We start from the raw sequence: 27,965 nt of genomic DNA on the forward strand, positions 1-27,965 counted from the left end.
TGACCAACTGCATTGGTTCTTCCTTTAAAAATGATACGGTTCCTGAGAAACTAGACACATACTGAAATAGCATTTATGACTGAAACCTAAAGGAGCTGATGAGTTAAATGAGTCACTCTATCCTCTGCTCGGCCTGTGGTTCTGAGCTCTCATCAGGGCCTGGGGGATTGTCTGAACTAGAGGGTTTTTTTAAATTGAATTAACTAACTTGCTTATACACGCGAGTGTGAAGACTCCACAAATGTTTGTGATTTATTCTGGAACAACTCATAATTGACAGTTAAACAGAGTTAAAAACTTCTAGTGTAGACAAAACCTGAGGGCATGGCTACACTTGCAGATGTAGAGCGCTTTGAGTTAAACCGGCCATCACAGAGCGCAGTAGAGAAAGCGCTGCAATCTGTCCACACTGACAGCTGCAAGCGCACTGGCGTGGCCACATTAGCAACGGCTCTTGCAACGGCCACAGAGAGCAGTGCATTGTGGTAGCTATCCCAGCATGCAAGTGGCTGCAACGTGTGTGTGTGGAGTGTGACATGGAGTGTGTTGTATGTATGTGGTGGAAAAGGAATTAGGCTTTTGGGGGGCTGAGAGCATATCAGCATGCTATCTTGTAAGTTCAGACAGCAGCAGACCCCTGCCCCCGGCCCGCCTCTCTCTCTCACACAGCATTCCACACTAATGGTTGCTGTGTCTCGGAGCAGATAAGCAGCCAGCTGTCAGAAACGGAGCTTTCAAAGGGCATATCCGCATTCCTGCAGCAATTCCAAAACCATGACAAGAGGGGCCACTTGATTTAAGGGGATTATGAGACGTTTCCGGAGCTGATTAGAACGCAGCAATGCAACACCTGGTTCACACTGACGCCCGGGCGTTTCAGCCAAGGCGCACCAAGCGTTAATCTTCTCGCCAAGGTGGTGTACCAGGAGCGCTCTAGCCCTGGAGTCAGAGCGCTCTACGTGCCTTGCCAGTGTGGACGGGTAGTGAGTAGGGTGCCCCGGGCTGCTTTAATGCACTCTAACTCGCAAGTGTAGCCAAGCCCTGAGAGAAGCAAACAGGAGCCATACAGGAGAGCCACTGTAGGCACTCTGATTGCACAAAATGGCTACCTGCGCAGCTCATCCTGGAAATGGGTTATCAGGTCCCATGGAATCATTCTGGTGCATCCACACACTGGGTGCCTTGTAGCTGTGCTTATTCCAGTGCATGTTGGGACTCTGCAAGCACCTATTTTTATGAAATCTCGTTCAACCGATTGTGGCGGAGCTCTGACCTTGCTCCTGTGGGTCCTGCGCTTCTAGGCGGTTTATGCTTAGCCTCAGTGGCTCACTGTGACCCTCCACGTAGCCCTTCTCTCTCTAGGGTCAGGGTTACAGTCTACTGAGCCCTTTTCATCATAGGCTGCAAGGAGGTTGGTGAGAGAACTCCCACAGTCTCTGTTCAGCCTCCTGTCCTGACAGGGACCTGACTTCCCCTCCCAGGAGCTGTTCCTGTAGTGGTGGCTTCGGGGGGAACCCGGGCCCGCCCTCTACTCCGGGTTCCAGCCCAGGGACCCTAATGGTAGCAGTTGTTGGCAGCCAACCTTTCACTGCCAGAGTTGCTACATTTCCCTGGGCCACTTCCCCACTGCTCTCCTGCTTCTCCCTTCTTCACCCTTACCTTAGGGCTCTTTAACGATGGTTTGAGGGTGTCTTCAGTAACCAGACCTTCAGCCGCACTTCCTCTCCTCTGGCTCCCTGGCTCCCCTGCCTGACTGGAGTGAGCCCTTTTTATAGTAACAGCGGGGCCTTAATTAGAGTCAGGTGGTCACATTAACTGAATGGCCTCACCTGACTCTTTGCAGGTTAATTAGAGTCAGGTGTTCTCATTAGCCTGGAGCAGCCCCTGCTCTGGTCAGTCGGGGAACAGAAAACTGTTAATCCAGTGGCCAGTATATCTGCCTTCTGCTATTCTGCTGTACCCAACTGGCCTGGGTCTATCACACGATACAACTGCACTGATTGAGGCGTCCCATCTACACTGGCTAGAAGCCACTGCAGCATGCACTGATTCAGCTGGACCAGTGCTGACGTCTTCACGACCGGTGTCATAAACAGTTAGTTAAGGGTTAAGGTTTTTGTCTACCTGTAAAGGGTTAACAAGCAGTACCTGTGGACACCTGACCAGAGGACCAATGAGGGACAAGATTATTTTCAAATCCGTGTGGAGGGAAGTTTTTTTCCCTGTTCTTTGTTTCTTAGAGAGTCTCTCTTGGGTATTAAGAGAGTCCAGACATCTTAATCAAGTCCTCCCAGGTTTCTGCAACAAATTCTTCTATTCAAGCTAGTGAGTATTAGCAAGGAACTAGTATTCTTATACTTTTATTTCTGTATTTGCAATTCTGTGTTTTGCTATAGAATTTCTTTAAGTCTGTACTGTGATTGCTTTTACTGAGAAAGAAAGGAGGGGGAATTCTCTCCAGAGATTGATAAGTTTAGACCCTGTATATTGTTCCAATTTGGTTACAGAGACAGTGACTTTTCTTTTTATTCTTTAATAAATTCTTTTCTATTAAGGACTTGGTTGATCTTTCTTTGGGTGGATTCTCAGGGAAAGAGGAGGGGGAGGTATCCCTCTGTAGTTAGATCCCGGTGTCTCTCCTAGGAAAAGGGAGGGGGGAGGAAGCAGGGGGGAATGGTTTATTTCTCCTGGGTATAAGAACTCCATGGATTTGGGGCTCTTGGGATCCCCTAGGATTTTGGGGAAGGATTGTGTCCCAATCCACGTAACTGATTGGGTGGTGGCAGTTTTACCAGATCTAAACTAGGATTTTAGTTTAGAGGGAAACCAAGGCAGGTCCCCACATTGGAACCCAACAGCTCTAAGTGGGGGTGAGACCTATGACAACCAGTGTTGCAACAAACCTGTACAATAAATGATGGCAACCCCCCTCCAGATGTCCAGATGTTTGTTGCAACGTCTAACATAGGACAGGGCCCGTATACACTACGATGCTGAGACACAATGAAGGTGGAATATAAAGTACAAGGACAACTTGCACTTTGATGGAAGTCCATATCTTGCCTGGCTTTCACTCAAACCCAGAGTGTTACGTCAGGATAGTTTTTTGTCTTAGGGTCTGGCTACACTTGCAGCTGTACAGCGCTGGGAGTTAAAGCTGTCTTCGTACTGCTGTGTAGGGAAAGCACTGCAGTGTGGCCACACTGACAGCTACCAGCGCTGTAGTGTGGCCACATCTGCAGCGGTGTTGGGAGTGGTGCATTATGGGCAGCTATCCCACAGAGCACCTCTTCCCATTCTGGCGCCGTGGGTTGTGGGAAAGGGGCGGAGGGTGAGGGTCATTCTGGTTCCTGTCCCAACGCCCCGTGATGCATCGCTTCACATCCCAGCAATCCCTGTGTTTCCGTCCACATTTGGCGCCATCTTTCCACGGTTTTTACCTTGCTTAATTAAAGAAGTAAGCAACCCTGCTCAGACAGTTAGCAGCTCCGTCTGAAGAATGACCTATTATGACCAAAAAAAGCTAACACAGATATTGCAGCATTCCAGTTTCAGATGTGTTTAGTATTCTAGCTTTTTAGCAACCTCCTCTTTGCCCCCCCATTCCTCCCACATACTGCAGTCTCCCCTGCACTCTCTCCAAGACATTTAGAAATTCATATCTAGCTGAGTGTGTCAAATTTCAATCCAATGCAAATTTAAAAGCAGCGCACTATGGGGAGTCCCAACTGAGCCAGCTGGAGCAGAGAAGCCTTGTCCGCTCTTCTCTCATCCTACCCAAGCACACAGACAGCAGTATTAATGAGGTAAGCTTTTTAACAAATTGAAATGTATTCAGGGTTTGAATTAGGGCAAGATGCCTGCAGGGCTTGACACTTTGTTTTGGATGGGATCAAGTGACAATACACATGTTTTCCCTTAAAGAGAAATGGAAGCAGCGGTTGTTTGGCTCCTAATTGATAATATTGTCTATTCTTTTAAGTAAATTAACACTGTTCCCGAAAAGTGCCCTGCCCAGCTAGGATGTCACAGAAATAGTAATGAAAAGTTTTAATGACAAGTTTGCAATCTTCCCCAGGACCCTTCTCTCTCTGCTTCTCTTCTGTCCTACACTTGCTCTCATTTAACCTTCAGGTATTCACTTCAATAACCAGCAAAAAGCAGTAGCGGACACGGTCAACAACATGACACAAAATCCCCATCTCTAGTACGCTCAGGACAGTTCTCTCTGACTTATGAACACATTTGTATAGTTCTCTCAGCTAAGTATCCAGCTTTAACCTATTCTGCATCAAGCCCTTTCATAGACTCATAGACTTTAAGGTCAGAAGGGACCATTATGATCTTCTAGTCTGATCTTCTGCACAATGCAAGCCACAGAATCTCACTCACCAACTGTTGTAACAAACCCCTGACCTGTGTCTGAGCTATTTAAGCCCTCAACTTGTGGTTTAAAGACTTCAAGGTGCAGAGAATCCTCCAGGAAGTGACCCGTGCCCCATGATTCAGAGGAAGGCGAAAAACCCCCAGGGCCTCTGCCAATCTGCCCTGGAGGAAAATTCCTTCTCGATCCCAAATATGGTGATCGACTAAACCCTGAGCATGTGAGCAAGACTCGCCAGCCAGACACCCAGGAAAGAATTCTCTGTAGTAACTCAGATCCCACCCTATCTAGTGTCCCATCACAGGCCATTGGGCATATTTACTGCTAATAGTCAAAGATCAATTCATTGCCAAAATTAGGCTATCCCATCATACCATCCTCTCCATAAACGTATCAAGCTTAGTCGTGAAGCTAGATATGTCTTTTGCCTTCCCTGCTCCCCTTGGAAGGCTGTTCCAGAACTTCACTCCTCTGATGGTTAGAAACCTTCTTCTAATTTCAAGTCTAAATTTCCTGATGGCCAGTTTATATCCTGTAATGAAAACGCTTCCCTAATTATCCACTCATCAGGAAAAAGAAAAATGCCTCCATAATTTAGACCTTATCAGGCAAATGCTTGGTTGCTATTTAGCCTTCTCAAAAGGCCAACATGTTAACTCTACTGGACAGCCACAGGGAGCAAGCTGCACAGCTAAGGAGACTCCACCAAAATCTCTCAGCCTCTGCTTCTCAATTGTCCACACTTAGGGACTACCATGACTTAGCCACTGCTATAATGCACGGGAAGGATTTGAGGGTGGGAGAAGAAATCTTTCAAGAGGCTGGTTCCCCAACCATGGAGGACTTGAAAGAGTCTTGTCAACATCTAGAAATACTCCTGGAACAAGCAGCATAGGTTTGTAAGATCTTTCCTGAGTCCAACCTCCCCTTTCTGGGTTGTTCTTCCTCATCTGTTCTCTCCCTTATTCTTCCTTTGTTTCCAGGTTCTATCCTCACATCCTGCATTGCTGCTGAAAGCTTTACTAATCGTTTCAGCACGTAGTGTGGTCCAGATAGGGACTGACTGACAAAAAGAGAGAGACTTGAAAGTGCAAGAGCACCTCGAAGATAAAGAGATTTCCATGGTGCAGCTCATTTGAGAGCATTTTCTGCTTCTGCAGCCTGGAACAGGGTACCATCTGGATCTGTAGGAAGCAGTATCACTTCCTGTATGACTGAATCATTTTCTCCCTAGCTTCTAGACTCTCCTCTGCAACCTCTCCGCCCCATGTGCTCAGCAGCAGAGTGAGGTCACTAGAATGCGAATCACTGATGTACTACTGTGAGAGAGCTCAGGAGACTACAGTAGTAAGTTTCACTCTCCATGTGTTGCGGAAGCACTCAACTCTCCTACACACAATGACAGATACCCAGGAACTTGCTAATCATTAAAATGCATAGCTGTGCATAGCTAACTAGAACATCCTCCGAAACAGGGTTCATAAGGAAAGACCTTGAACTACAACTGTGCTTCCAGGTGCCATTCACACAAACCCTGTAGATTTTCCAGAAAATGCAACATCTTTCAGTGGCTAGACCAGATCAGACCATTTCTTGTTGGCACTTGGAAACACTGCTTACTAAGCACAGTTGGAATACTCATGCTGTCCCACAAAATACGAATGACAGGCTCTGAATAGTAACTTAAAAGAAACCAGATGTCAACTAAACAAACAGACCAGCACAAATAAAAAGTTAAGAAATACGTAGTTTAATTGATCTGGCTTTTACTCATGGAGCCTTTGGCATGAGAAACCCTTACTTCTGCTGTGGAAGCAAACTCTGCTCTCCGATTATTCAGCAGAGTTAGTTAAGGAACTATGGGTTGTGTTTTGTCAGCATTTCAAACTTTCCAACTTACAGTAAGTTGCCTATTGAATGAGAAAGAGAAAATTGTTGAACAGGCATTAATGTGTGGCAGGGAACTTGTTTAAACCAGCAGAATACAGAGAGTACTGGTTTTAGGGAAATCAATTCAACCCAGTTTTCGAAGCACATTAAAAGAATATTTAATGTTTGTCTCCACAGATCTATGTAGATGGATCACAAAGGCTTAGTGCTAAATGATCTCTCTCAAGACCAATGATTGGTTTAAAACAATCATGGAAACTGCTTTTGATTTTTAGAAGTTAAAAACCATTTCTCTTCTGATTATTAAGCCACTCGTGGATGTAGGAAACTGGTTAACATTCTCCAACAGCAAGTCCCCACTGCCCCCTAGAGCCAGTGTCTCGAACAAGGTCTGACTCCAACAAGATAGCGTTCATCGCGTGACTCAAAAGCTAACTGTAACCAAAGTATTTTCTAATGAATTTCCCACTTTACATATCAGTGTCTCTTTCCTGATGGACAATGATACACAGGTGGCCTCCAAAGAAAGTAAAAAGAGGACCCAATCCTATTTTCTTCTTTGTGCTGAAAAAAGGAGGACTGGGAAAGGAGTTTTTTCTGCCTCTTTTTTGCATAAGAAATTCAAGTCTTGCCAAGTCCAGTTTTCCCAGAAAACTCGATGGATGATGGCAGAACTAACAGGATGAGGATCCCACAAACAGCAAGGAAGTGAAAGCTGACTGAGACAGGAATGGATTTATTGAGTGTAGCGCACACAGATTTTATTTAGTCTTGTAAACACAGTTTTACTCAAACACACTGGAAACGCAGGGGAGAAGAGATGTCATTTCCCCTCTAGTTCTTTTCAACCTCACAAGATGAACTCATCAGACCACATGGACTGCAATATACAGATAATACACAGCTTTACCAATCCTTCACCACAGACGTCCACACCACTACCCCCAAGGCGGCCTAATTCTTAGATGGAATCAGCTCTCGGACGAAGAACAGCTGGCAGCCCCAAACTACCACACTATATTCAGCAGGTGCAATAATTAGGGCACTGGTAGATTTCCATAAGGTTGCAGTGCTAACACCCCATGAGTTGCCAGAAAACCCGCAGAGGAGTGCAACCCTCGACTGGATTTTACTACCTGTCTTCTTGATGTGTTGTCAAAAGGACAGAGCCTGGTCAAGCTTTATCCCCAAATAAGTAGGATACAGTTCAAAAATGATTGGTTGGTTATTCAGAAGGACCCGCAGCTGCCAATGAGATTCAGGTGATGAGATGGAAACAAAATGGCAGAGTCTTTAGTACATTTAGTTTAAGTCACCACTTTGAAAAGTACTTGGTCAAGGGGTCAAGATCAGATGACAGGCAGGACTCCAGCTCCTCAAAGCTCCTTCTGGCTACTTCCAGGCAGATGTCATCAGCATACACGAATTGAGTTGCCAAGATGAGCAGCAGATCAGCTGCATGTATATTAAAGAGCATCGGAGCCAGTACAGGTCCTTGGGGAAGTCCGTTGTTCATATGCCATGGTCGATTCGAACCATCTCCACACTTGATGGTCACTATTTTGTATGAAATCATCTGCATAATAAACGCTACAAATTTCTTCTCTGGGACCATGGAGTATAATGTTAGAATTAGTCCACGGTGCAGAACTGTGCTGATCTTCTGTCCTGCATCTTCAATAAAAGATGTCAGTCTAATCACTTGATCCTCAGCACTATGACTTGGTCAGAATCCTGTCTGGTAATAAGGTAACTGTGGGTTGATTAAAGGCAACAGTAATTTAAATAAAAGCCTCTGAACAGCATATGCAGAAAGCTTCAATCTCCTGTGTTGTCAAGCTACACCCACCTAGCTATGTTATGTGCCCTCAGCTACGGCCAAGGACCTGGGTCTTAACACTAACCATTTCCATGGCACTTATCATCACAGTATCCAAGCTTTGCAAATTTTAATTGATTAACCCTCACACAACTCCTCTGAGATAGGGAAGAGTTATTATCCCCATTTTACAGATAGGAAACTGAGGCACAGAGAGGGAAAGTCATTCACTTAAGGTAACCCAGGTCTGACCACATACACACAGCAATGTAATCAGCGTTCCAGGCCTCTCTAAGTATGTTAACAAGCTTTAATTAAAATAGCATCCGTATTAGCCTTATACCATAGAAGGGTGAAGCATCACATGCAGTGATCAGGAAACTACAGATTAAATCAGAACCTGCCATGGCCTTCAGCCTGCAGAGCACTAAGTGAAAAGAACATGTCCTGCACAAATAAAGGTGTTCTGTTTTTTGAGACTTCCATCTGAAGTCAACTAATTGAAAGAGGAAACATACTGATTCGTCTGCTATGCGTTTACCCCTTATGTAATTGATTTAACAGTAGGCTCCCGCATTAACAGTTTGAAGTTGCAAATTCCTCTCTTGAAAGGGTTTGCAGGAAATGATTTTCCCTTAACTTCAAGGGATGAAGTCCCCACTGTGTATGTTTCATTCCCACAAACTAGGGGCCTAGATGCTATAGGGATGGGCACTGTGAAATCCCTCAGATGGGCAGAGATTGGAAAGAGCTATGCTTTAACCACAGATACTGAATCATTTTAGACCCCTGAGTGCAACAGACTAACACAATTTCATAACTTGGTTAAAATGCTGTTTAGCCCCATCTATGCAGGCAAGAGAAAACTGAATTATAACCTGGCAAGGAATTAAGCCTCAGGTTCTCCTTGGTATGTGTTTCCCCTACCTCAGGCCTATTTATCTTAATTTCTCCTGCTGACTCCCATCTTGACCTTGTGAACCTGCTCAAGATGCCAACTGCTTGTTTGAAATCTTTCAAAACAATGCACTCTTCTGTAAGCCTTACAAACCTCTGAGATCTAAGTGGGACTTTTCGCCTGTTATCTCTAGTGACAGGAAAGCATAGAGACACAAACTCTGAGCTGGGTCAGCTAAAGTGATTGGTCTACAAATGCAGCTACCAAGACCACACAGCAATTTGCTAGTCACCAAGAAGGACCACCCACGCTACCAGCACCAACTGTGCAGCAGAGAGACGAGAATCAAGTGATTAGACTCCATTGATTTCTGAAGCCTGGAGCAGCATGTAACAAATTTGGGAAAGCAAAGAGAAACCTGCAGAGCCTAGTCAAAGAGAAGTCTACGTTGCAGTTTCTGAAGCTCTTCAGGGAGCAAGGCAGCTGATACATCAAGGGTCTCATTTCCTTATAGGCAGAATTTCCTTTAAAAAAAATAATGATTTTCACTCTGTGAAAGTGGGACATAAACTGCCAAAAAGGGCTGGAGGGTTGGAAGATTTCTCCTTGCCGAGTTCATTATTTACCCTACTTACATTTTCCTCTGTGAAATTTTAATGAGATGTCGGCGTAGGAAGCTGACGAGATTAAGGTCCCATAAGTCATCCATATTCTAGTCAAGAGAGGCTTACTAGATTCTGAACCTTCACATAGCCACTGCACAGTGACAGCTTCCGATCCGAATGGCAAGGACTGTTGCTGACAAATGGCAGGGAATTCGTACCTCGACTGATCTTGCTGATCAGATCCTGGCAGTGCAATAGGCAGCTGTCTGGGTCCCTGCTGCAAGGTGGCACAATAATTCATTGCGTGCACATACTGCACTCCTGTTGCCTCTGCAACCCCTCCAAGGTTTCCATTAACCCTCCTACTGATGCCCTCTAGCAGGACTTTTTAAACGTTATAAAGCACAAAAATAGATGTTACTCCTGCGGGAATTCCGCATCACTGCGTATGCGCAGAATTCATGTCCCCTGCAGATTTCTTTGCTTCCCCGCAGAAAAATGACTTCTGATAGGGAAGCAAAGGGAGGCCACAAGAGCAGTCACGAGCTCCTCCCCAGCAGCTCAGGCAGGTTGGTTCAAGTGCCCAGAGCAGCCAGTACACATGTAAATCACCACAGAGAGTGGCCGGGCAGTCGTGCAGGTGAGACAGAGAGAGACAGAGATACTCTGTCCCTCTTGCTTGCTATTATGACACACTTGGCATGCAGGGGCAGGACTCTGGGATATTTCTGAGGAGGTAGGTGTGGGGGCAGGTTCTGTCCCCTCAGGCAGAACAGAATGTAGCAGCCTGCCTGCTTAGTGAATTGTTCCCACTGTCTTTGTGAATTCTCCCAGGAGTATAAAACAGGTGTAAAAAGGCTCCTTTACACTGCCAGAGTGGTGCAAAGGACAGTATGGCCCTATAAATGCTTATGGTGCTTTAGTGATCAGAACTGGTCTAAACTTTTGGACTGAAAAAAATTTCCTATCAAACTTGCTCCATGAACTGTTTGGTACCTTTGTGGCGATGGCAAATAGCCAATATAAATTGTGAGTTTGATTCCCAAGCCCTCACTTGTTCTTCAGTTGCCTGTGATGCAACACTGAGCATATCGCTGCATATATTTGTTGAATACTAACTAGAAATAAAGGGTTAAACCTAGTTACATTACAATTAGACAAAGGGGGTTTGGGATTTCCTCCAATGCTCCCCCCACTCCCATTCTCCATCCACTGTATTGCAGTTTAAATGAATTACCAAAATAATTGAAACCAGTGTGATTATATTGCTTTATTTTGACAAATAAAGTATGCAGAATTTCAAAATATTGTGTACAGAATTGTTTGGTGCACAATTTTTAATATTTTGGCACAGAATTCCCCCAGGAGTAAAAGATGTGGCTCTTCAATAGGGTGAAAAATTGGGAGGTGGGTCAGGGGCAATAGGCACCTATATAAGACCAAGTCCTGAATATCAGGACTGCCCTATAAAAATCGGGACACCTGGTCACCCTATTCTTCAGAGCTGTGACCTCCTTGCTTTCCAGAGGGAGGTGGAGATGCAGAGAGGACCAGGGGAGATAATGCAGGACTCAAAAAGTTGTCACTCAGCAGGTGAGAGACAACATGCACCTGGACAAACCTCTATGTTCCAGTTGTCACGCCGACCATTCTTTAAGCCACAGCTAATGCAAATCCCTGTTAAAATCTTTCAGCCTGATCAATCCTAGCCCCTAGCCCCACATTCTCAGCGGGGCCCATTTTTATACTAGTTACACCACGTAGTCTACAAACCACATTAAGCCAAGTTCTTTTCACTCTCCTTCATTGGGTAAAGCAAATTGGAGGGCTGGGTATGCATGGGTGTGAGAGAATGCAAATACAGAAGAGAAAACCAAACAAGCCCCTTCAGGAACAGGAAAAGGCATTTGATGCATCAGCAACACAAAGTGCTTCTAGAGCACCTTCCATATGAAGATCTCAAAGCAGTTTATACAGAGTTTATAGGCACTCCCAATCCTCCTGGGAGGTAAGTTTCTATCCCCACCTTGCAGATGAAGAAGTGAGGAAGAGGGCGGTGCCATGACTTGCACAGCAAGTGCATGGCAGAGCTGGGAACAGAACTCAAGTCTCTTCCAAATCCCCGTGCAATTTCTCCATCCTCACTTCACTTGCTTCTGTCCTATCTTCCCGGGAGCAAAATTCATGCTCACTTCAGGTATATCAAGGAAGTGGGGGAAAAAAAACCCCCAAAAACCACATACAGCACTTTGCTAGCCATTCAGGATAGGCAGCAAATGCCTGTGCAACCTTGTGGATTAACCCAGCCTTAACTGGAGGAAGCTGCGAGGTTATTCTCTTACATTACAAGTTTGGTCCAGCAACAGCAAGATGCTATCAGTGAGGTCTGACACAGGCAACAGTGTATAACAAAGCTACAACACATGGAAATATAATAAAAACCTATGTAAACATTTAACTAGCACTGTTTGGCCTTTTGATGGTTTAATTATGGAGATCAGTTTACGTATTGTAAAGACAGGAGACAACCCTAGAAAGGAAAGTTTACTAGAGTAATAAAGTGAGTGGTTCAGACACACCTGTGAGGAAGGCTGGCCAAGACATGGTAGGGCGCAAGGGGAAAATGATCCTTCAACTTGTGACACTCAAATGCTGCCAGAGAGGTAGGATGTTTGAAGAGTAAAATAGATACTGAGCCCGCAGGATTCAGCAGCATGACCTCTTCACCCAGCTGGAGCATCACTTTTCAGACATTACGGGGACAAGCAGTATGATCCAACACCCATTCAAATCAATGGGGAGATTCATCGACTTCAAAGGGAGTTAAATCAGGCCCAAAAGCCAGACTTAAGTGTAGCTCAAGGGATCGGTAATTTTCTATAAAGCTTTTAGTGGTCCCAGGCCTTATTACCTAGGAAGCTCATCTTTCCCCGTATATCCTTCTGTGGCATTTAAGACAGTCTGGAGGGTTTCTAGGCTGAGTCTCCGGGGGCAGTCTTAGGCAGGGATGAAAGTAAAATAGAGCTATTACCGGTACGGGGCCGCTCTGGCCCCCCTGGAAGGGGCGGGGCCTCAGGTGGAAGGGGCGGGGCCTCAGGTGGAAGGGGCGGGGCCTCAGGTGGAAGGGGCGGGGCTGGGGGTCAGGGTCCCCCAGCCAGTCCATCTGAGCTCCCTGGCCCGTGCTGCCCAGGGCTCCAGCGGCCATTTAAAGGAGCCGGAGCCCCAGGCCCTTTTAAATTGTGGCCCAGGGCAGCTAATTCTTTGGTCCCGCTCTCCCCCTCCATCTTCCCCCCCCGCAGCGGCGGCCGGGGGTGGGGGTAAAAGGGGCAGCAACGTTAAAGCGCTGCCGCCACTTTAACGTCACTGTCCCTTTTGCGCCCTCCCATCAGCGTCCCTGCCAGGTACGGACCCGGCAGGGCCGCCAATGCGGGACGCAAAAGGGGCAGCAACGTTGAAGTCGGCAGTACGGGCCGGTACTGGTGGCTACCTTTTACCGGTATGCCTGGCTACCGCGTTACTTTCACCCCTGGCCTTTGGTCTCTCTCAGCACTGCCTCTGGAACTCCCTCATGCTTGATAATTCAGAGCCTGGGTCTAGTGGCCTTCGGGTTAGGATGCACTGCTTTGGCTTAGCTTTGGTTTCATTTTTCTCCACTTTGCCATTTGATGTCATTAATGTATTTTAATGCTGTAAATAAGCTCCTACCTTCTAGGGCCACTGGCGCTCTACTGGACACTAAATACAGGCCCCAAATGGCCACGGCATGTCGTTTTGATAGAGGAGCAAACTTTTCCCTTTGCACCGATAAGCCCCGTTTCCTTTCGTTAGGTCTTCTCAGCATGCCAGAGCAACCTGGCCTGGGAGAGGTTAAACCAAATGGCCAAGTTTCTCTCTGTCTCCCATGTGCATGCTGTTATTCCACTCACTGCTGTAAATTATTCACATCAGAAAAAGCCGGTTCAGGAAACTGTCCACACCATTTCAAGCTTCAAATATCAATTTATCCTTTATCTGGCACCGCTCACCCCAAAGCCCTTTACCAACAGGAATCATTTTACAGTGTAATCAGAGAAACGCAGCCACTTCTGGGCTAAAACATGGCAGCTGTTACAAAGCATATTACAGCTCTACATAATTTAGGTCAGGAGATGAAGAATCCCATTGCCAACTGCAAGGTCAGGGGAAATTCAGGGAGGCAGAACAGAATTATCTGGGTTGGGAATCTAGTCAGGACACTGCAACAAAAAGGGCCTTCTATGGGATCTTTAGGAGCCAGAAATCAGCAGGGTTTGGGGTTTTACGTTGCAGCTGAAGGATGCCGCCACTGGTACCACAAGGCCCCTAATCATGTGGGGCATTTGTTTTTTTATGATTCAGAGGGAAGAACACTTATTACTGAGTCACCAACACTGCTTCCTGCAGTGCCTAGGGGATCTCTCAACCAAGTATTTCCATTTTACTCTTTATAGTGTCAAAGCACTTTACAGACTTGAATTACTTTCTCTCCCCCGGTGCTTTTACCGACCCTTCCATCCAAGGACCTCAGATGGGTTACATACACAAACTATTCCTCAGAACATGCCCATAGGAAGATATCATCCCCATTTCACAGATGGGTAGACTGAGGTAGGACAGTGAAGTGAGTTGCCTACAGCTACAGAGGAGACAGTGGCAGAGCAGAGAATACAACTCAGGAGTTCATGGCATCAAAACTACACAGCCCAAGGCAAATAGTCAACTGTTCACATGCTAGGCCTCGGTCCAGCACCACACCTGAGCCATAGCAAGTGCTGGTACGGCTGTAAGAGGTGAGCATCCCTGCAATTACTTTTTTAATCACAGGTGGCTAGTCTATGTAATACGTGGCATTTTAGACGGCCTGATCCATTGTGGCCGAGATATGGCTTCCTTGCACCAGTAGAACTCACTCCCTGCAATGGTCCCTCCAAAGCTAGAATTTGGTGCTGTTCAGGTGACAATGCAAGGCTGCTCTTTTTCACAGGCCTCTATTTTATTTTCAGGGATGGGTTGTCATCAAGATTGGACAACCAGGCATGTGAGGGGTAAGAATTTTATTAATATGTCTGAGGGTTAACTAGAGCCATTTGAGGGTTTTTTTGTTTTTTTTTTCCCCCTCCAAATATATTCTTAGACCACTGAATACAAGGTCCTGGGCCTGATATAAATCGAGAAGAATAATACTGCTGCCATCAGACTGATGATAAAGTTATACGCTGCTGTAGCAAGATGGTAAAAGAGAAATCAAATACCAGTGCCTAAGGTTTCTCATTACTCAGTACTATTACTACGGAAAGAGATTCTGGCATTCTAATACAACGATGCCACCTTGTGGAAATCACTGCTTCTCATCACCCACTGAAACAGACAACTCAAAAGCACTGCCAAACAATACCAAGCTACAAAGCAAGATTCCTTTGAATTACTGAATGATAACCGTGCAAAGGATCTGATGCAGACAGCAGCCTCTGTAATGTTCTCTTTATGTTGGACAATGGGAACAATCACCTTATCATACCTTCTTGCAATGAACTAAGGCATTTTCCCACTATTAGGATGTGACATCATGGGAAGGTAAAAGCTTCTTATTTATAGCCACCTGCTGTATGGTACAAGTTTTACACGGTTAATGGATTGAAACTGGACAGCATGTTTGATCCTAGTCAGTGTAAGAGAAAGACTCTGTGGTTCTAAAATCAGTGTCTTTGAGACCAGATCAGAGATGTTTCTCCCAAACCTGGTGCCAAACGCCCTTTGGAAAAAAGCCTTCCCACAGTAACAAAGGAGGGATAGCTCAGTGGTTTGAGCATTGGCCTGCTAAACCCAGGGCTGTGAGCTCAATCCTTGAGGGGGCCACTTAGGGATCTGGGGCAAAAATTAGTACTTGGTTCTGCTAGTGAAGGCAGGGGGCTGGACTCGATGACCTTTCGAGGTCCCTTCCAGCTCTAGGAGATAGGTAACTCCAACTCCAAGCCACTGAAGCTGGGCATGAAGAAGAGCTGGGTTCCCTATAAACAATCTCAATTCTGTAACTGATGCCTAGATACTACCTTGAAAGGGGCATCTGAAACGCCAAAAATAGATTGGTGACTTACTGATTAGGCTCGTGCAAATTCCTCCACAAATCCCCTTATTGCACTAAACAGTCCCTCCTTCCTTAGGAAAAACAGAGGCTTCACAACCATCGGGAGATGGTGAGATTCCTGACCTAGTACATTTGACTATTAACCAGTTATGCATGAAAGAGTGAAATCACTACAAAGCAGACAAAAAGGGAGATAAACCCGTGTGCACCAGATATTCAAGGTCACCTGCATCTACAGTCCCACTGCTGGCATGTTACTTGCCTGTCCTACAAGAAAACGTTAGCCCAACAAAAAGAAAATGTGAGATGTTGTCCAAGAACGAGAGGAGACTGTCGCAGGAAAGGTTAACAACTCCACAAAGGTTATTTATGATGCCCTAATGCAGGACAAGGAACCCAAGGCTGTGTACAAGTGAAAGAGAGAATGTGGGAATGGATAAGCATGAATGTTCTTTGGTTTGTGCCATCTCTCCCTCTCTTTTCCACCCCCTCCAGGGTTGCTGCTCTCTATTAAATTGTGGTGGGGATTCGGCTGTACCAAAAGAACCAGCATAAAGGTTATTTTCTGGGTATGGATGTGAGGAATTCTCCAAACGTAGTAACAGCTTGCATTATATACACTCTCCCATCAATGGCCCCATCTTCAGAGATGGGGAAGTATCATTAGCCCCACTGACAGAGGGAGAGATGGCACATTCAGAGTCAGAGCTTTATCAGCTAAGCCACATGGTTAACTACAAGGTGAACTATCCTAGCACTCTGGTTCTCTTCCCCTCACCACAGCACCGCAGTAACACTGGACCCACCCTCCTCCCGAAACACACAAATACGTTGCCTAAGACATGGGAAGCCCCCACTGCACCCTCGGCACCATGGTTCTTTGGGTTACCAGCAGGTGTTGGAAAGTCTCCACACATTTTGTCTGCTTACCACTCAGCTGCGGAGGTGGGTACAGGTGGTAGGTGCTGTAGATATCATTGGACATCTGGAGCTTCAATCTCGTGTGTTTCTTCAGCAGATCGGAGATGCTTTCCTCCTGGAAGGGAGTCTTCTCCAGGATCACTACAGCATCCTTTGCGTCGCCAGAGGCTCCATTCACCTACAGTCAGAGGTCAAGATCAGCCTGCATACATCAAATTGATCCTAGTTCAGCACTTATATACGCCCTATCACTGCAGCAGCCACGCAGCTTCCTAGCATTAGCCGCTTCCCATCAACGGGATGGAGAGCTCACCTGCTAACAGCCATCAGCATACTTGCCTCTGGCCACTTAACATGCACAGTTGCAGATACTGTTCTTCACTCTGAAGAGGATGTGAGGGCTATGTAAGGGAGAGAAGTGGAGGCTGACACAGACTGGCAATACCCTGGAATATGCTGATTTAACTTTATTGGATTAAGTTAAACCTTACTGATTGAAAGTTAATACCTTTGGGGTACATTGTATTGGAAATGCAAATGTTTATGTACTAGTGAGAGATTGTATGTCACTTCTTTAGCAGGCAGATAACATTAATGCAATCTCTGAAAGGCACAGGGAAGTTCAAAGATCTTTTGGTACTATACGTGTGATGTGGATTTCCTTAGGAAATGCCATGAGGTGAGGGGAATGCAAATTCTCCCTCTCCCAAGCCACCCGTTGGAGATACGCCCTGTATACTAACTACCTGCTTCTGGAAACTCCAGCTCAAAGACCCCTGAGCTGAACAAAAGGGTGGACTGAACTTGTCATGGGTGTGCTGAAGCTGTGAGATGACCTGTAACCCCAAGGACTCACCTAGGGTGTGGGGGGGTAGAGAGGAGAACTTATCCCACCATAACCCAAGTGAGAATTGGGATGAACTCTGGTAAACTTATTAGCACGTGTGTCGGTTCTTTTATTTTTCTTTTAACTGTTTTCTCCAACACTTTTAACCTTAAGAATAGTGTAGACGCCTGCTTAGAAAACTCTGCGGAACCTGTAACTGTAGCAATCACTCTGTTATCAGTCTCTGAAGAGAAAGCGAGCAGATGTGCTTGGGCCGCCTCCCTCTGCTGCGCATAACAAAGAGAAGGCAGGGAACTGTGCCGCCTGGGAATACCAAGGTCTGAAGAAAGAGAGACATGGGTTTCCATCCAAGACAGGCAACAGCTGGGGACTGGAAGCCCGAGAGAGGATGCCATGGCTGGACCACTGAAAGGAAGTGCAGGTGCAGTCGCCCTGAACTGCGATAGAGTCGTCAGATGCATCAGCAGCTAAACACACAAAACAGATGCACAAATACTCACCTGAGTACTCCAGCGAGCAGGCGTTTTTCAAAGAATGTTTGCCCCGGGCAACTAAGGGAATAAGCCATCCAGCTTCCTTTTAAGTCTTCGGTTTGTTATGTGAATTTGGGGCTGAGTAAGGAAGTTCTGTCACGGGTGATGGGTGGTACGGCTGTCTCAGCCCGTTAGCAGATGTTGGAACCCCACAGAGAGATGCTGACTGTTTTCTACTGACTCCTGATATCGTTGATTCCATTCCATATATAAAGGAGGTGGAATTGGGCTGCTGGGCAGAAGGATATAGGGTCTGGGACAGAGATCCCTTTGAAGAAACAGCCAAACCAGAGAGGGGGGAAAGACCTGGGGTGAAACTTATATTGCATTATCAGTTACTTTGTTAATAAAGCCACATCCCAGAAAGGTGGTGAGTTTGACCTTACAGACTTTGTCTGGAGTAGAGTGGGACCACCACCTGCTTTATGTACCATTTCAGCAATGAGGGGATCCCCAGAAATCTCGGGCCTTTACCACAACCCAGCCAAGAATTTAAAATGGGTGTGAGCTGTATAGTTCAGGTGACGGGATGCGATGGTTAGACCCAGCTCTTGCCACACTTCCGCTTTGTTCCAGGTTATGCAGTAATTAGGTACAGGCCCAAATTCCTGTATCACCACTGAGAGAGATGGCACAGATTTATTCAGAGGTGTTGTGTCAGGTGAGGTAAATTACAGAACAGCGAGCAAGTCTAAGCTGGGGTAATTTACATGCCAAGGGACAAGAAGAGAGGGATGTAATAAGAAGGGCAAACCAATAGGAGGATGCAAGACGCATTAAGCTAAAGTCCTTCACTTTCCCAGACTTAAGACACCTTAACTCACACCCTCGGTATGTAAATTATTCTAACTCACACACCCTTACACCCACTGACAATGTTTAATTTGACCCACGTACACCTACTACCTGAATTTGGCCCACGGAACCTAATAAACTCTAGTCCTCTCTTCTAAAGCATTTATTCATCCAACATTAACATGCTGCTTTGAAATTATGAGACACTTTGCAATTTCCTGATACTTCTTCATCTGCTTCGGTTCTCTCAAAGGTGGATTTACTGCAGACAATAAGGACTAACCCAATAGTACGCCAAGCTTATATACTGAGCCGTGAGCTACAGTCAGACCTTTTCTGGCTGCTGTATGGCTGTAAAAGTTGAATTAAAAGAGCACTTACAAATTTCCCAGTTTATGGCCCCTGAGTGGCAAGTGCATCTGTCTTATTTACAGCGTTTGAGTTACCAGCTAGTTTGCAATTCAATTTCACTTTAAACATGAAAAACTGATCTTCGGGCCAAAAGCAATAGATATGCTAATAAGAAAAAGAATCTAAGGCTTTAGATAGGTTTCCGATGCTTTGTTACCGAGACCAATTGCAATCGCCCCACTCCAATATTTGCCTGCTTCACAGCACAGTAAACTGGATCTGGACAGCACACCCCCGACTTAAAAGCAATTGTTGAGCCACTCTAACACGCTTAAACTTATCGTGAAAAGAAGTCTCTCAATGGAAAGCCATTTTAATAAGGTTAGTTTAATGGGGCTATTTTAAAAAAACATATTCGCCCCCCTCCCACCAGTCAGTTTTGAAGTCTGTCACTAGTCAAAGGCAGAGACTATTCAGGGTGTTAAAAAGCTAAAGCTTGTTTGAAGATTTGGAGCCAGGTCTTCCGGATTTTGCCAGATGGAATCTCAGGCGTGTACCTGGCTGGCTTTATACCACCGGGAGTATGTGGATCTGAACTATCAAGTAGCACATGACTTGCTTATATAGATCTGAGCGGCTTGGGGCTTCGCACTTCTCAGTCCCAGGTGTGAATCCAGCCTGGGCTGGAAGGGAAGGCTGTTAAGTGACAAAGCTGGGGGTCGGTTGTGTGGGGGGGAATCAACATCTCACAGGCAAATTCCACACCACAAAAGCCAACTCAACTGGGGTTGTGGGGTTCAGAGGCTGGAGTTCAAATGGCTCATGAAGACTGAACTCCTCTTGTGATCCCATGGGAGATTCCCTTCGGGTAAGGGGTGAGGGAGACAAGCTGGGACAGTAACTGTGGAAGCTAACACTGCTCTTGCCTGTGTGGATGGACTTTACAGCTGTCAATCCAGCATCGTTTACTAGTACTGAATTCACTCATCAATCCAGCATCGTTTACTAGTACTGAATTCACTCATCAATCCAGCATCGTTTACTAGTACTGAATTCACTTCAGAAAAGAGAGACCTGAGGAGCTAACCAAACGCAACCCAAGCAACAGTCAATTTCCACTAACAAAAGTGAATGGGAGAGTGCGGACTTAACTGGGCAAGTAATGCTATAGATTTCAGGCCTGGGGGACACAATTAGGTTCAAGCAGAGACTTGCAAGTGTCAGGATGGTGGGAATTCCTGAGCAGGACACAGAGGAAAAGAAGAGTTTCCCGCAGTGGTTCAGAGAGGGGCTGGGTAATTTGTGTCTCCCGTTCTATGTCCAACATTGCTTAGAGAGGATCATGTAACACTCCACAGTAGTTGGAAGTGGGCAACACCTAGCCACAAAGAGCATGATCCTGCTGACTGTCTGCTGAAGAAAACCATTTCACCTGGCTTGCAGCCATATTCTAGTGGATTTCATCGGGCTTTTCAGGGTGTTATAAAGCTTGTTTGAAGATTTGAGGCCAGGTCCTCTGGATTTTGCCAGATGGAATCTTACCGCCACCTGGTAAGAGACAGATCTGTTGTATGTATTGTCGTTGTCCTTAGGTAAACCTCACAAAGGCACCTAAATTACCTGTGAAAACAAGAGGTGGCTGCTTTTGAAAGCATTACCCCTTATTTACATAGCACCCACCATCAGGTGAGTTACATAATTGTCGTAGACACGGACTCTGGTATTACTCTCCATTCTTTTCTCACTGCTGTACTCAAGGGTCTCTCTCTGTCAGCGGGTGGCATTCCTCCACTGCTCCAAAGCAAAAGCCATACATGCCACACAGGTACAACACACACACGCCGGGCTGGATTTAACAACAAACCTAACAACATAAAAACCTCAGCCCAAGTTTGCTTCCAGGCTTGGCTGTTCCCAAGGGTCCTTTAGAACTTCTCATCCCTACATCCCACTGCCCAAAGGGCCTTTTCCACCGCCCTTAAATCCCCAGGGTGGAATTAACCAGCTACACCTGGCCCGGGGAGTCAGCAGGAATCAGTCAGCATTTCCTTGCAGGCTTCAAACACCTACTAATAGGCTGGGACAACAGAAGATCTCTGCCACCCTGTTCCAGCATCCTGGGCCTTTATTTAACAACTCCTGCCTTGAACACACATAAGAGAAACTAAGACTGTTTCAGCTTCTTCTTGATCAATTTTGACTCTATGCCTGTCTCTAATTTCACATTCAGAGCACTGTAGAGTTGCCCCAAATTAACAATTTGTAAATAATAATAAAACACCCCTTTGGGGGCAGTTTTCCTTACCCTGCACTTGTGCCAAAGACTAGGAGTTTTAAAGGCCTTTGGGGGAGAATTAAAGCAAGAATGAGAAGGATTGGACATGACCTTCCTGCTGCCCTAGCACGATCTCCTTTGAATCTAGCACAATACAGCGGCAGGAAGGATGGCCTCAGAGGACCCACAAATGGGAGATTGCTTTTTGGCTGGCACTTTTGAAAACTTGTTTTTCTTCAGGGTTCAGTTACTCTGTAAAGAAATTACAAAAGAGGCAGCCAAGGGACTGTGGCAGGGGATCTGTATTCCGCTCTTTTGTATTGTTCAGTATTGGAATTAGTTACGTTGGAGTCTGCTCATGCTGAAAATCATAAGCATCATCTCAGCGGAGCCTAGGTTTCAGACAGACTTCACACAGAAACATTTGCTATATGCAGAGAACAGCGTGTGTGTGTGTGTGTACACAGCCATTTTACAAAATACTTAAACTCCAGACCAAAGACAACTCCCAGGGACAGCTCTAGGTCAAATCAGCAGTGATGTGAAGGGTGGTATAAATGGAAGGAACAGCATATCGAGCACCAACTTGACATTCAGTAGGTATGGAAAACAAGGGCCGCATACATACTGAAGGGATGAAAAGCAGAAACAACTCTAGGATGGAATAAGAAAAGGCAGCCCCTCTCTTACTCACTAACTGTCCCCAGCGCTCCTGGGGCTAGTTTCATTCCTGGTGGTAAGCAGGTGTGCAACTCCATGTGACTTCAATGAGAAATGCACCTGCTCATCGCGGGGCTGAATTTGAATCAGTTCGAGTACAATGGATTTCCACATCTAGAGCCCGAATCTGACCTCTCATACCAGTGCCAGGCAGGAGTAACTCCAGTGAGGACAATGGGATCACAAAGATACAAGAGATATTCAGATTCTGTAGTGAACATGCTTAAAAAAAAAAAAATCAGTCTAAAGCCCAATTCATTTCCTCCATACTCCCCTTCCCCAATTTGACTGGACAAACAATGTGCTTCCTCCTATGATGACGACTCTCACAGTACCATGTGATTTGAGGAAAGGTGGATGATCTAGTGGTTAGATCACAGGATTGGGACTCAAGTCTGCCCCCCGCCCCTTACACTGCAGTCTGATCATCTGGAAAATGAGCATACCTGCTTCCCCGAGATGTTATAAAGCGTCCTTAAAGGTTGCAAAACACTTTGTGATTCTTGGGCGAAATGGCCATTTCTGAGGCAAGGAGTGCCCAGTCCAACTAATCCACTCACACAGCTAGTGAGAATGTTACAACCAGAATGACTGCCATTTCCTCTTTCTGCCCTAGGGTGACCAGATGTCCCGATTTTATAGGGACAGTCCCGATTTTTGGGTCTTTTTCTTATATTGGCTCCTATTGCCCCCCACCCCGTCCCGATTTTTCACATTTGCTGTCTGGTCACCCTATTCTGACCAAGTCCGTCCAAATTCTTTTCCAAGCCCAAACCAGGTACACACAGCAGCAATAAATCTTCATGAGAAAACCAGGTTGGTGGATCTTGCTTCTGCTCATGTGTGTTTCAAGCAAGGAGCTGCTGAAATCATGAGATGATGCAGTCCTGCCCTCTCTGGCTCTCCTCAGGCTTTGAAGGCGAATCAGCGCCCATGCTGACTATCTTGCTCATTAAAACACAGCACCAGAGGTGCTTTCCTCATATGGTTTGAAGCTCACACCACTTTTTTTTTTTTTTTAGTTATTTGCTCCGTGCTTCTTACATTCCAGGGATTTACTGGGCATGACAGAAGAATTTGATTTACTTGGATAATTTTAATAATGGAAATTGGATTTAGTCTCCTTTAAAAAAAAAAAAGAGAGAGAGACTCTCACCCAGAGCACAGAAGGAATGCAATTTCAGCACGTCACTGCCAAGCAGAGAACTGAGAAGAGGGCTGGAAAAAATATTAACAGGCACTGCAGGCATCAGCTATGGCAAATCATAACCCAGTGAAAAATCTACAGCATCACAAAATAAAAGTGCAAAAGACCCATTAGTTCATCCAGTCCATCTGACCTGGGGACAAAGGCAAGATGGTAGCTCGCAAAATATTTTTAAGTCTTTACTCCAGCCTAGTTTTTAACAGCCCAGGCAATGTGGCTCCTACCACTTCCCTTGGGTGATTATGTACAGTGGAGTCGCATCATACGCGCATTTAACTTATGCAAATTCAACTATACACACACAATGAGCGTATGCCCCGGAGTGAGCATGAGATGGGAGACGTGAATCTGCTGTTCCCTCAGTCAGTCTCAGTTCCCGCGTGCCTCTCACAGTGTGAGCATCTTGCTGCTCTGAGTGTGATTTTAGTGTTTAAAGATACGTATTTTTCGTACAACATGGCCCCTAAATGCAAGCCAACTACTTCATCTGGTGCTCAACTGAAGAAACTGCGATCTGTTCCAACGCTGGAGGAAAAACGGCTGTGTTGGACTTATTGAGAGATGGTATGTCGGTCTCCAACATGGCACATAAATATGGCCGCAACGAATCTAGCATCCGTGCCATCAAGATTCGAGAGAGAGAAATTCATCAAGCTGTGGAATCAGGTGCTCCAATAACTGCTAAGGTGATGAGTCAGGTGCATGATAAGACTTTAGTGAAGACTGAAAAGGCATTAAACTTATGGCTGGAAGACATGAACCATAAATGTGTGCCTATCGATGGCAACGCGGTGCGAGAAAAGGCTCTTCGCCTCTACGCGCTGTTCAAACCTCCCGCCGAAGAGGGACAGGCTTCTGATGAGAAGGAATTCAAAGCCAGCCAAGGTTGGCTTAACAGTTTTAGGAACCGCTTCAACCTCAAAAACGTGCAGATTACTGATGAAGCTGCATCTCCGATGAAGAGGCAGCAAAAGCCTACCCAGAACAATTAAAGAAAATCATAGAAGAAAAGGGCTATCTTCTGGAACAAGTTTTTAATGTTGACGAGACTGGGCTCTTTCGGAAAAAAATGCCCAACTGCACTTATATTTCAAAATCAGAAAGACAAGCCCCTGGCTTCAAAGCAACTAAAGACCATGTGACTGTGTTGCTTTGTGGCAATGTGGCTAGGCATTTAATAAAGCCAGGCTTGCTCTACAGGGCTGCAATTTCCCGTGCCCTAAAAAGCAAGAACAAAAATCTCCTGCCTCTGTTCTGGCAATCAAATAAAAAGGCTTGGGTGACGGCAGTATTATTTCTGGATTGGTTCCACAAGTGTATCATTCCAAAGGTCAAGCAGTACGTCAAAGAGAAAGGACTTGACTTTAAAGGGCTGCTGATCGTAGACAATGCTCCTGGCCACCCTGATGCACTCCGGTTTGCGCATAACGACGTTGAAGTCGTCTTTCTTCCCCCCCCAATACCACCTCCATCCTCTCGACCAAGGCGTGATTCGCTGTTTCAAGGCCACATACACGAGGCTTACGTTCTCACAGATACGTAGCACTATGGATGCTGATCCCAATCTTAATGTGATGGAGTGTTGGAAGTCCTCCAGCATTGTTGATTGCATCACTTATATTAAACAGGCAATGGATGCAATCAAGCCTGAAACAGTCAATGCATGTTGGCGAAACCTATGGAAAGAATGTGTGAATGATTGTAAGGGTTTCCCGATCATTGACAAAAGAAGTGAAACACATCGTTCAGGTGGCCAGGCAAGTGGGTGGTGATGGCTTCATCAACATATTTGAGGAAGAAACTGAAGAATTAATTGAGAGCCATAGAGAAACATTGACTAACAAAGAGTTAGAAGAACTGATAAAATCATCTACAGAAGACGAAGACGATGATGACGAACAGTAAGAGCCAGCAAGTTGGAATCTTCATAAATTTGCTGAAGTATCCCAAGCAGTGAAACACTTGAATGATTTAATTTCTGAATATGATCCCTCTCTGGAACGAAGCCTCAAAATCACACGTAGTATTATGGATGATTTGAGACCATATCAAGAAATGTTTGAGCAGCTCAAGAGAGAACAGCGACAGCTGTCAATCACCATGTTTTTCAAGAAAAAACAACCAGCAGCACATGAGCCTGGCCCATCTTCTCCTGGATTGACATCAAGCCCTGACGACCCCTCAATAGCGTCATCGTCATCGTAGACTAGCAAGAATATCCAGGATAAATGGTGAGTGGTTTGGTTTACTGTTTTCCTTTTTTATTCTTTCATTCTTCCGTCTCTCTCTTTTATGTAATTAAAAATACAATACTATAAAATTATATTTTGCATATGTACTCTATTATATACTACACATTACTATGTACATTATACATTTATACATATTACTGTATAGGGTTGTATACTGTACACAAAATCATGTATACTGTACTTTATGGGCGATATAAGGGATTTTCAAGGGTAATTTTGACTACACGCGATTTTCACTTTACGCACTGACTTTAGAACCTAATCCCTGCGTAAGATGAGACTCCACTGTATATGCATTACTCATTTTATCCCTTGGGAAACAGAGTGGGGGAAAACCAAGCTGTGTCCCCTACAAACACCCATAATACTTTTAATGTGACACTAAAATTTATTTTATATTCACTGATTCCTTTCTCCAGGGGGAGCAGAAGACATCAAAACCCACCCAACACAAATGAAGCAAGGAGAAAATGATTTCTCTTCCTCAGCTGAAGTAACTATGTCAGTACAAAAGAGGGTTAGAGACAAAGATAAAAACAGCTTAAAGGCGAACTGCAAAGTGGTAAGAGTCATTTGTGCCTTTTATGAAGTCTAAAGTATGCTCTTGCTTCTAAGAATTAGCATTTCTCCCCTCCATCCGTCATTGCGGGGGTCTCAACTAAAATTACAGCACTTGTGATGTCACTGTTCAGAGGCTGCAAAACTCTCACCTAAGGTTATGTCTACACTACAGCGACTACACCAGTGGTGCTGAAGCTGTGCCGCCATAGTGCAGACGCTTCCTACACCAAAGAAAGTGATTTTTCCTTCAATGTAGTTACTCCACCTCTTTGAGAGGAGGAAGCAAGCTTGACAGAAGAATTCTTCCATCAACCTAGCTGTGTCTCAACGGTGAGTAGGTCGACCTAACCATGGCATTCTGGCCACGAAATTTGTCACAGCCCTGAGTGACGTAGCTAAGTTGATTTATCTTTTAAGTGTACACCAGGCCTTAGTCTTCCGGCAAGCAAAGGAAAGCAAGACCCTGATATTTCACATGTACCAAACAAGGGGGGAAATGGATTTTTTTAAAGAAACTCAGGGCAGTTTTTAACCACCAAGTGCCAGGGCTGGGCAAAGGAGCCAAGTCCCCCAGCTGTCTGGGTGTAACTAAGCAGGTGCTGGTGCTTCCATGGGGAAAACAGTCTCCCAAGAAGGTTGGGGATGGGAAGGGCGGTTGGAAGAGCCCAAGTGACCCCACGAACAGGCAAGAGAAAGGAAGGAGTCTACAAGAGCCAGAGACTTGGGGCCCTTTCCCCAGGGCATGGCAGGGCAAGCATTGGGGGGCCGTGCCATGGGAGGTGCCCCGCTCCAGCTGTCTCTCCTCTGGACAGAGGGTAAAAAGAAGGAACAGGGACTTTATCAGGAAAGATTGTGGAGCAGGACAACCACCCCATGGACATGCCCCCCCACCCACAAACCGCATCCTTGGGTCAGAGCAATGCCCCCTCTTCACCAATCCCCCCCCCGGTCAGAGCGATGGCACCCCCCCCTTCACCTATCCCTCCCCGGGTCAGAGAAATGGCACCTGCCCCCTCTTCACCAATCCCCCCCCCCCAGGTCAGAGCAATGGCATCTGCCCCCTTCACCAAGCCCCCGGTCAGAGCAATAGCACCTGCCCCCCTTCACCAAGCCCCCCCCCTGGGTCAGAGCAATGGCACCTGCCCCCCTTCACCAATCCCCCCCCCCAGGTCAGAGCAATGGCACCTGCCCCCTTCACCAATCCCCAGGTCAGAGCAATGGCACCTGCCCCCTTCACCAAGCCCCCGGGTCAGAGCAATGGCACCTGCCCCCTTCACCAAGCCCCGGGTCAGAGCAATGGCACCTGCCCCCTTCACCAAGCACCCCGGGTTAGAGGGTACCGCCCTCCGTCTCCAACCTCCCGATCAGAGTAGTACCGCCCTCCGTCACCAACCCCATCAAAGTGGTACCGCCCCCTCCGTCACCAACCCCCATCAGAGTGGTACCGCCCCCTCCGTCACCAACCCCCCCATCAGAGTGGTACCGCCCCCATTCCTTCTCTCCCCGAGGCCAGAGTGGTACAGCCCATTCCCCCCTTACCTGCCCGTGCAGGAAAATGGTCTTGTCCCGCGCAGACTCCCTGAGCACCCTGCGCACGCAGAGCTCGGCCAAGGGGAATGAGCCGCCTTCGCCTCCCGGGGGCTCGGCCGACTCCTCCGGGTCCTCACGCTTCCTCTTCGCGCCGGTGGCCTCCGCCATCACTGTGACTGCTGGGGGAGTGCGCATGCGCCGCGACCAGAGTGGGTAGAGGCGAGAGGACTCAGTCCGCTAAACCCCCCGCGCGCCCCTGCAGAGGGCTCCCCCT

At 46.2% G+C, this 27,965-nt stretch overlaps 1 protein-coding gene across 2 annotated transcripts in view; it reads right to left on the bottom strand.

Annotated features, from left to right (window-relative positions):
* The window catches only part of DCPS (decapping enzyme, scavenger), a 56,394-nt gene extending 28,525 nt beyond the window's left edge, over nucleotides 1-27,869 (bottom strand). Inside the window, exons 1-2 of one of the 2 annotated variants that reach the window (XM_039496030.1) lie at nucleotides 27,701-27,869; nucleotides 16,630-16,798 (exon numbers count right to left, since the gene is read on the bottom strand). In XM_039496030.1, the coding sequence (XP_039351964.1) occupies nucleotides 16,630-16,798; nucleotides 27,701-27,859 (328 nt within the window). In that variant the 5' untranslated portion in view covers nucleotides 27,860-27,869. Of the gene's footprint in view, nucleotides 1-16,629; nucleotides 16,799-20,826; nucleotides 20,914-27,700 lie in introns of those variants that run through there. The other variant, XM_039496031.1, reaches the window with a different exon arrangement.
* Between the last annotated feature and the right edge of the window lie 96 nt (nucleotides 27,870-27,965).

The sequence above is a fragment of the Mauremys reevesii genome, linkage group 12, assembly GCF_016161935.1.
Source record: "Mauremys reevesii isolate NIE-2019 linkage group 12, ASM1616193v1, whole genome shotgun sequence".
Taxonomy (NCBI): domain Eukaryota; kingdom Metazoa; phylum Chordata; order Testudines; family Geoemydidae; genus Mauremys; species Mauremys reevesii.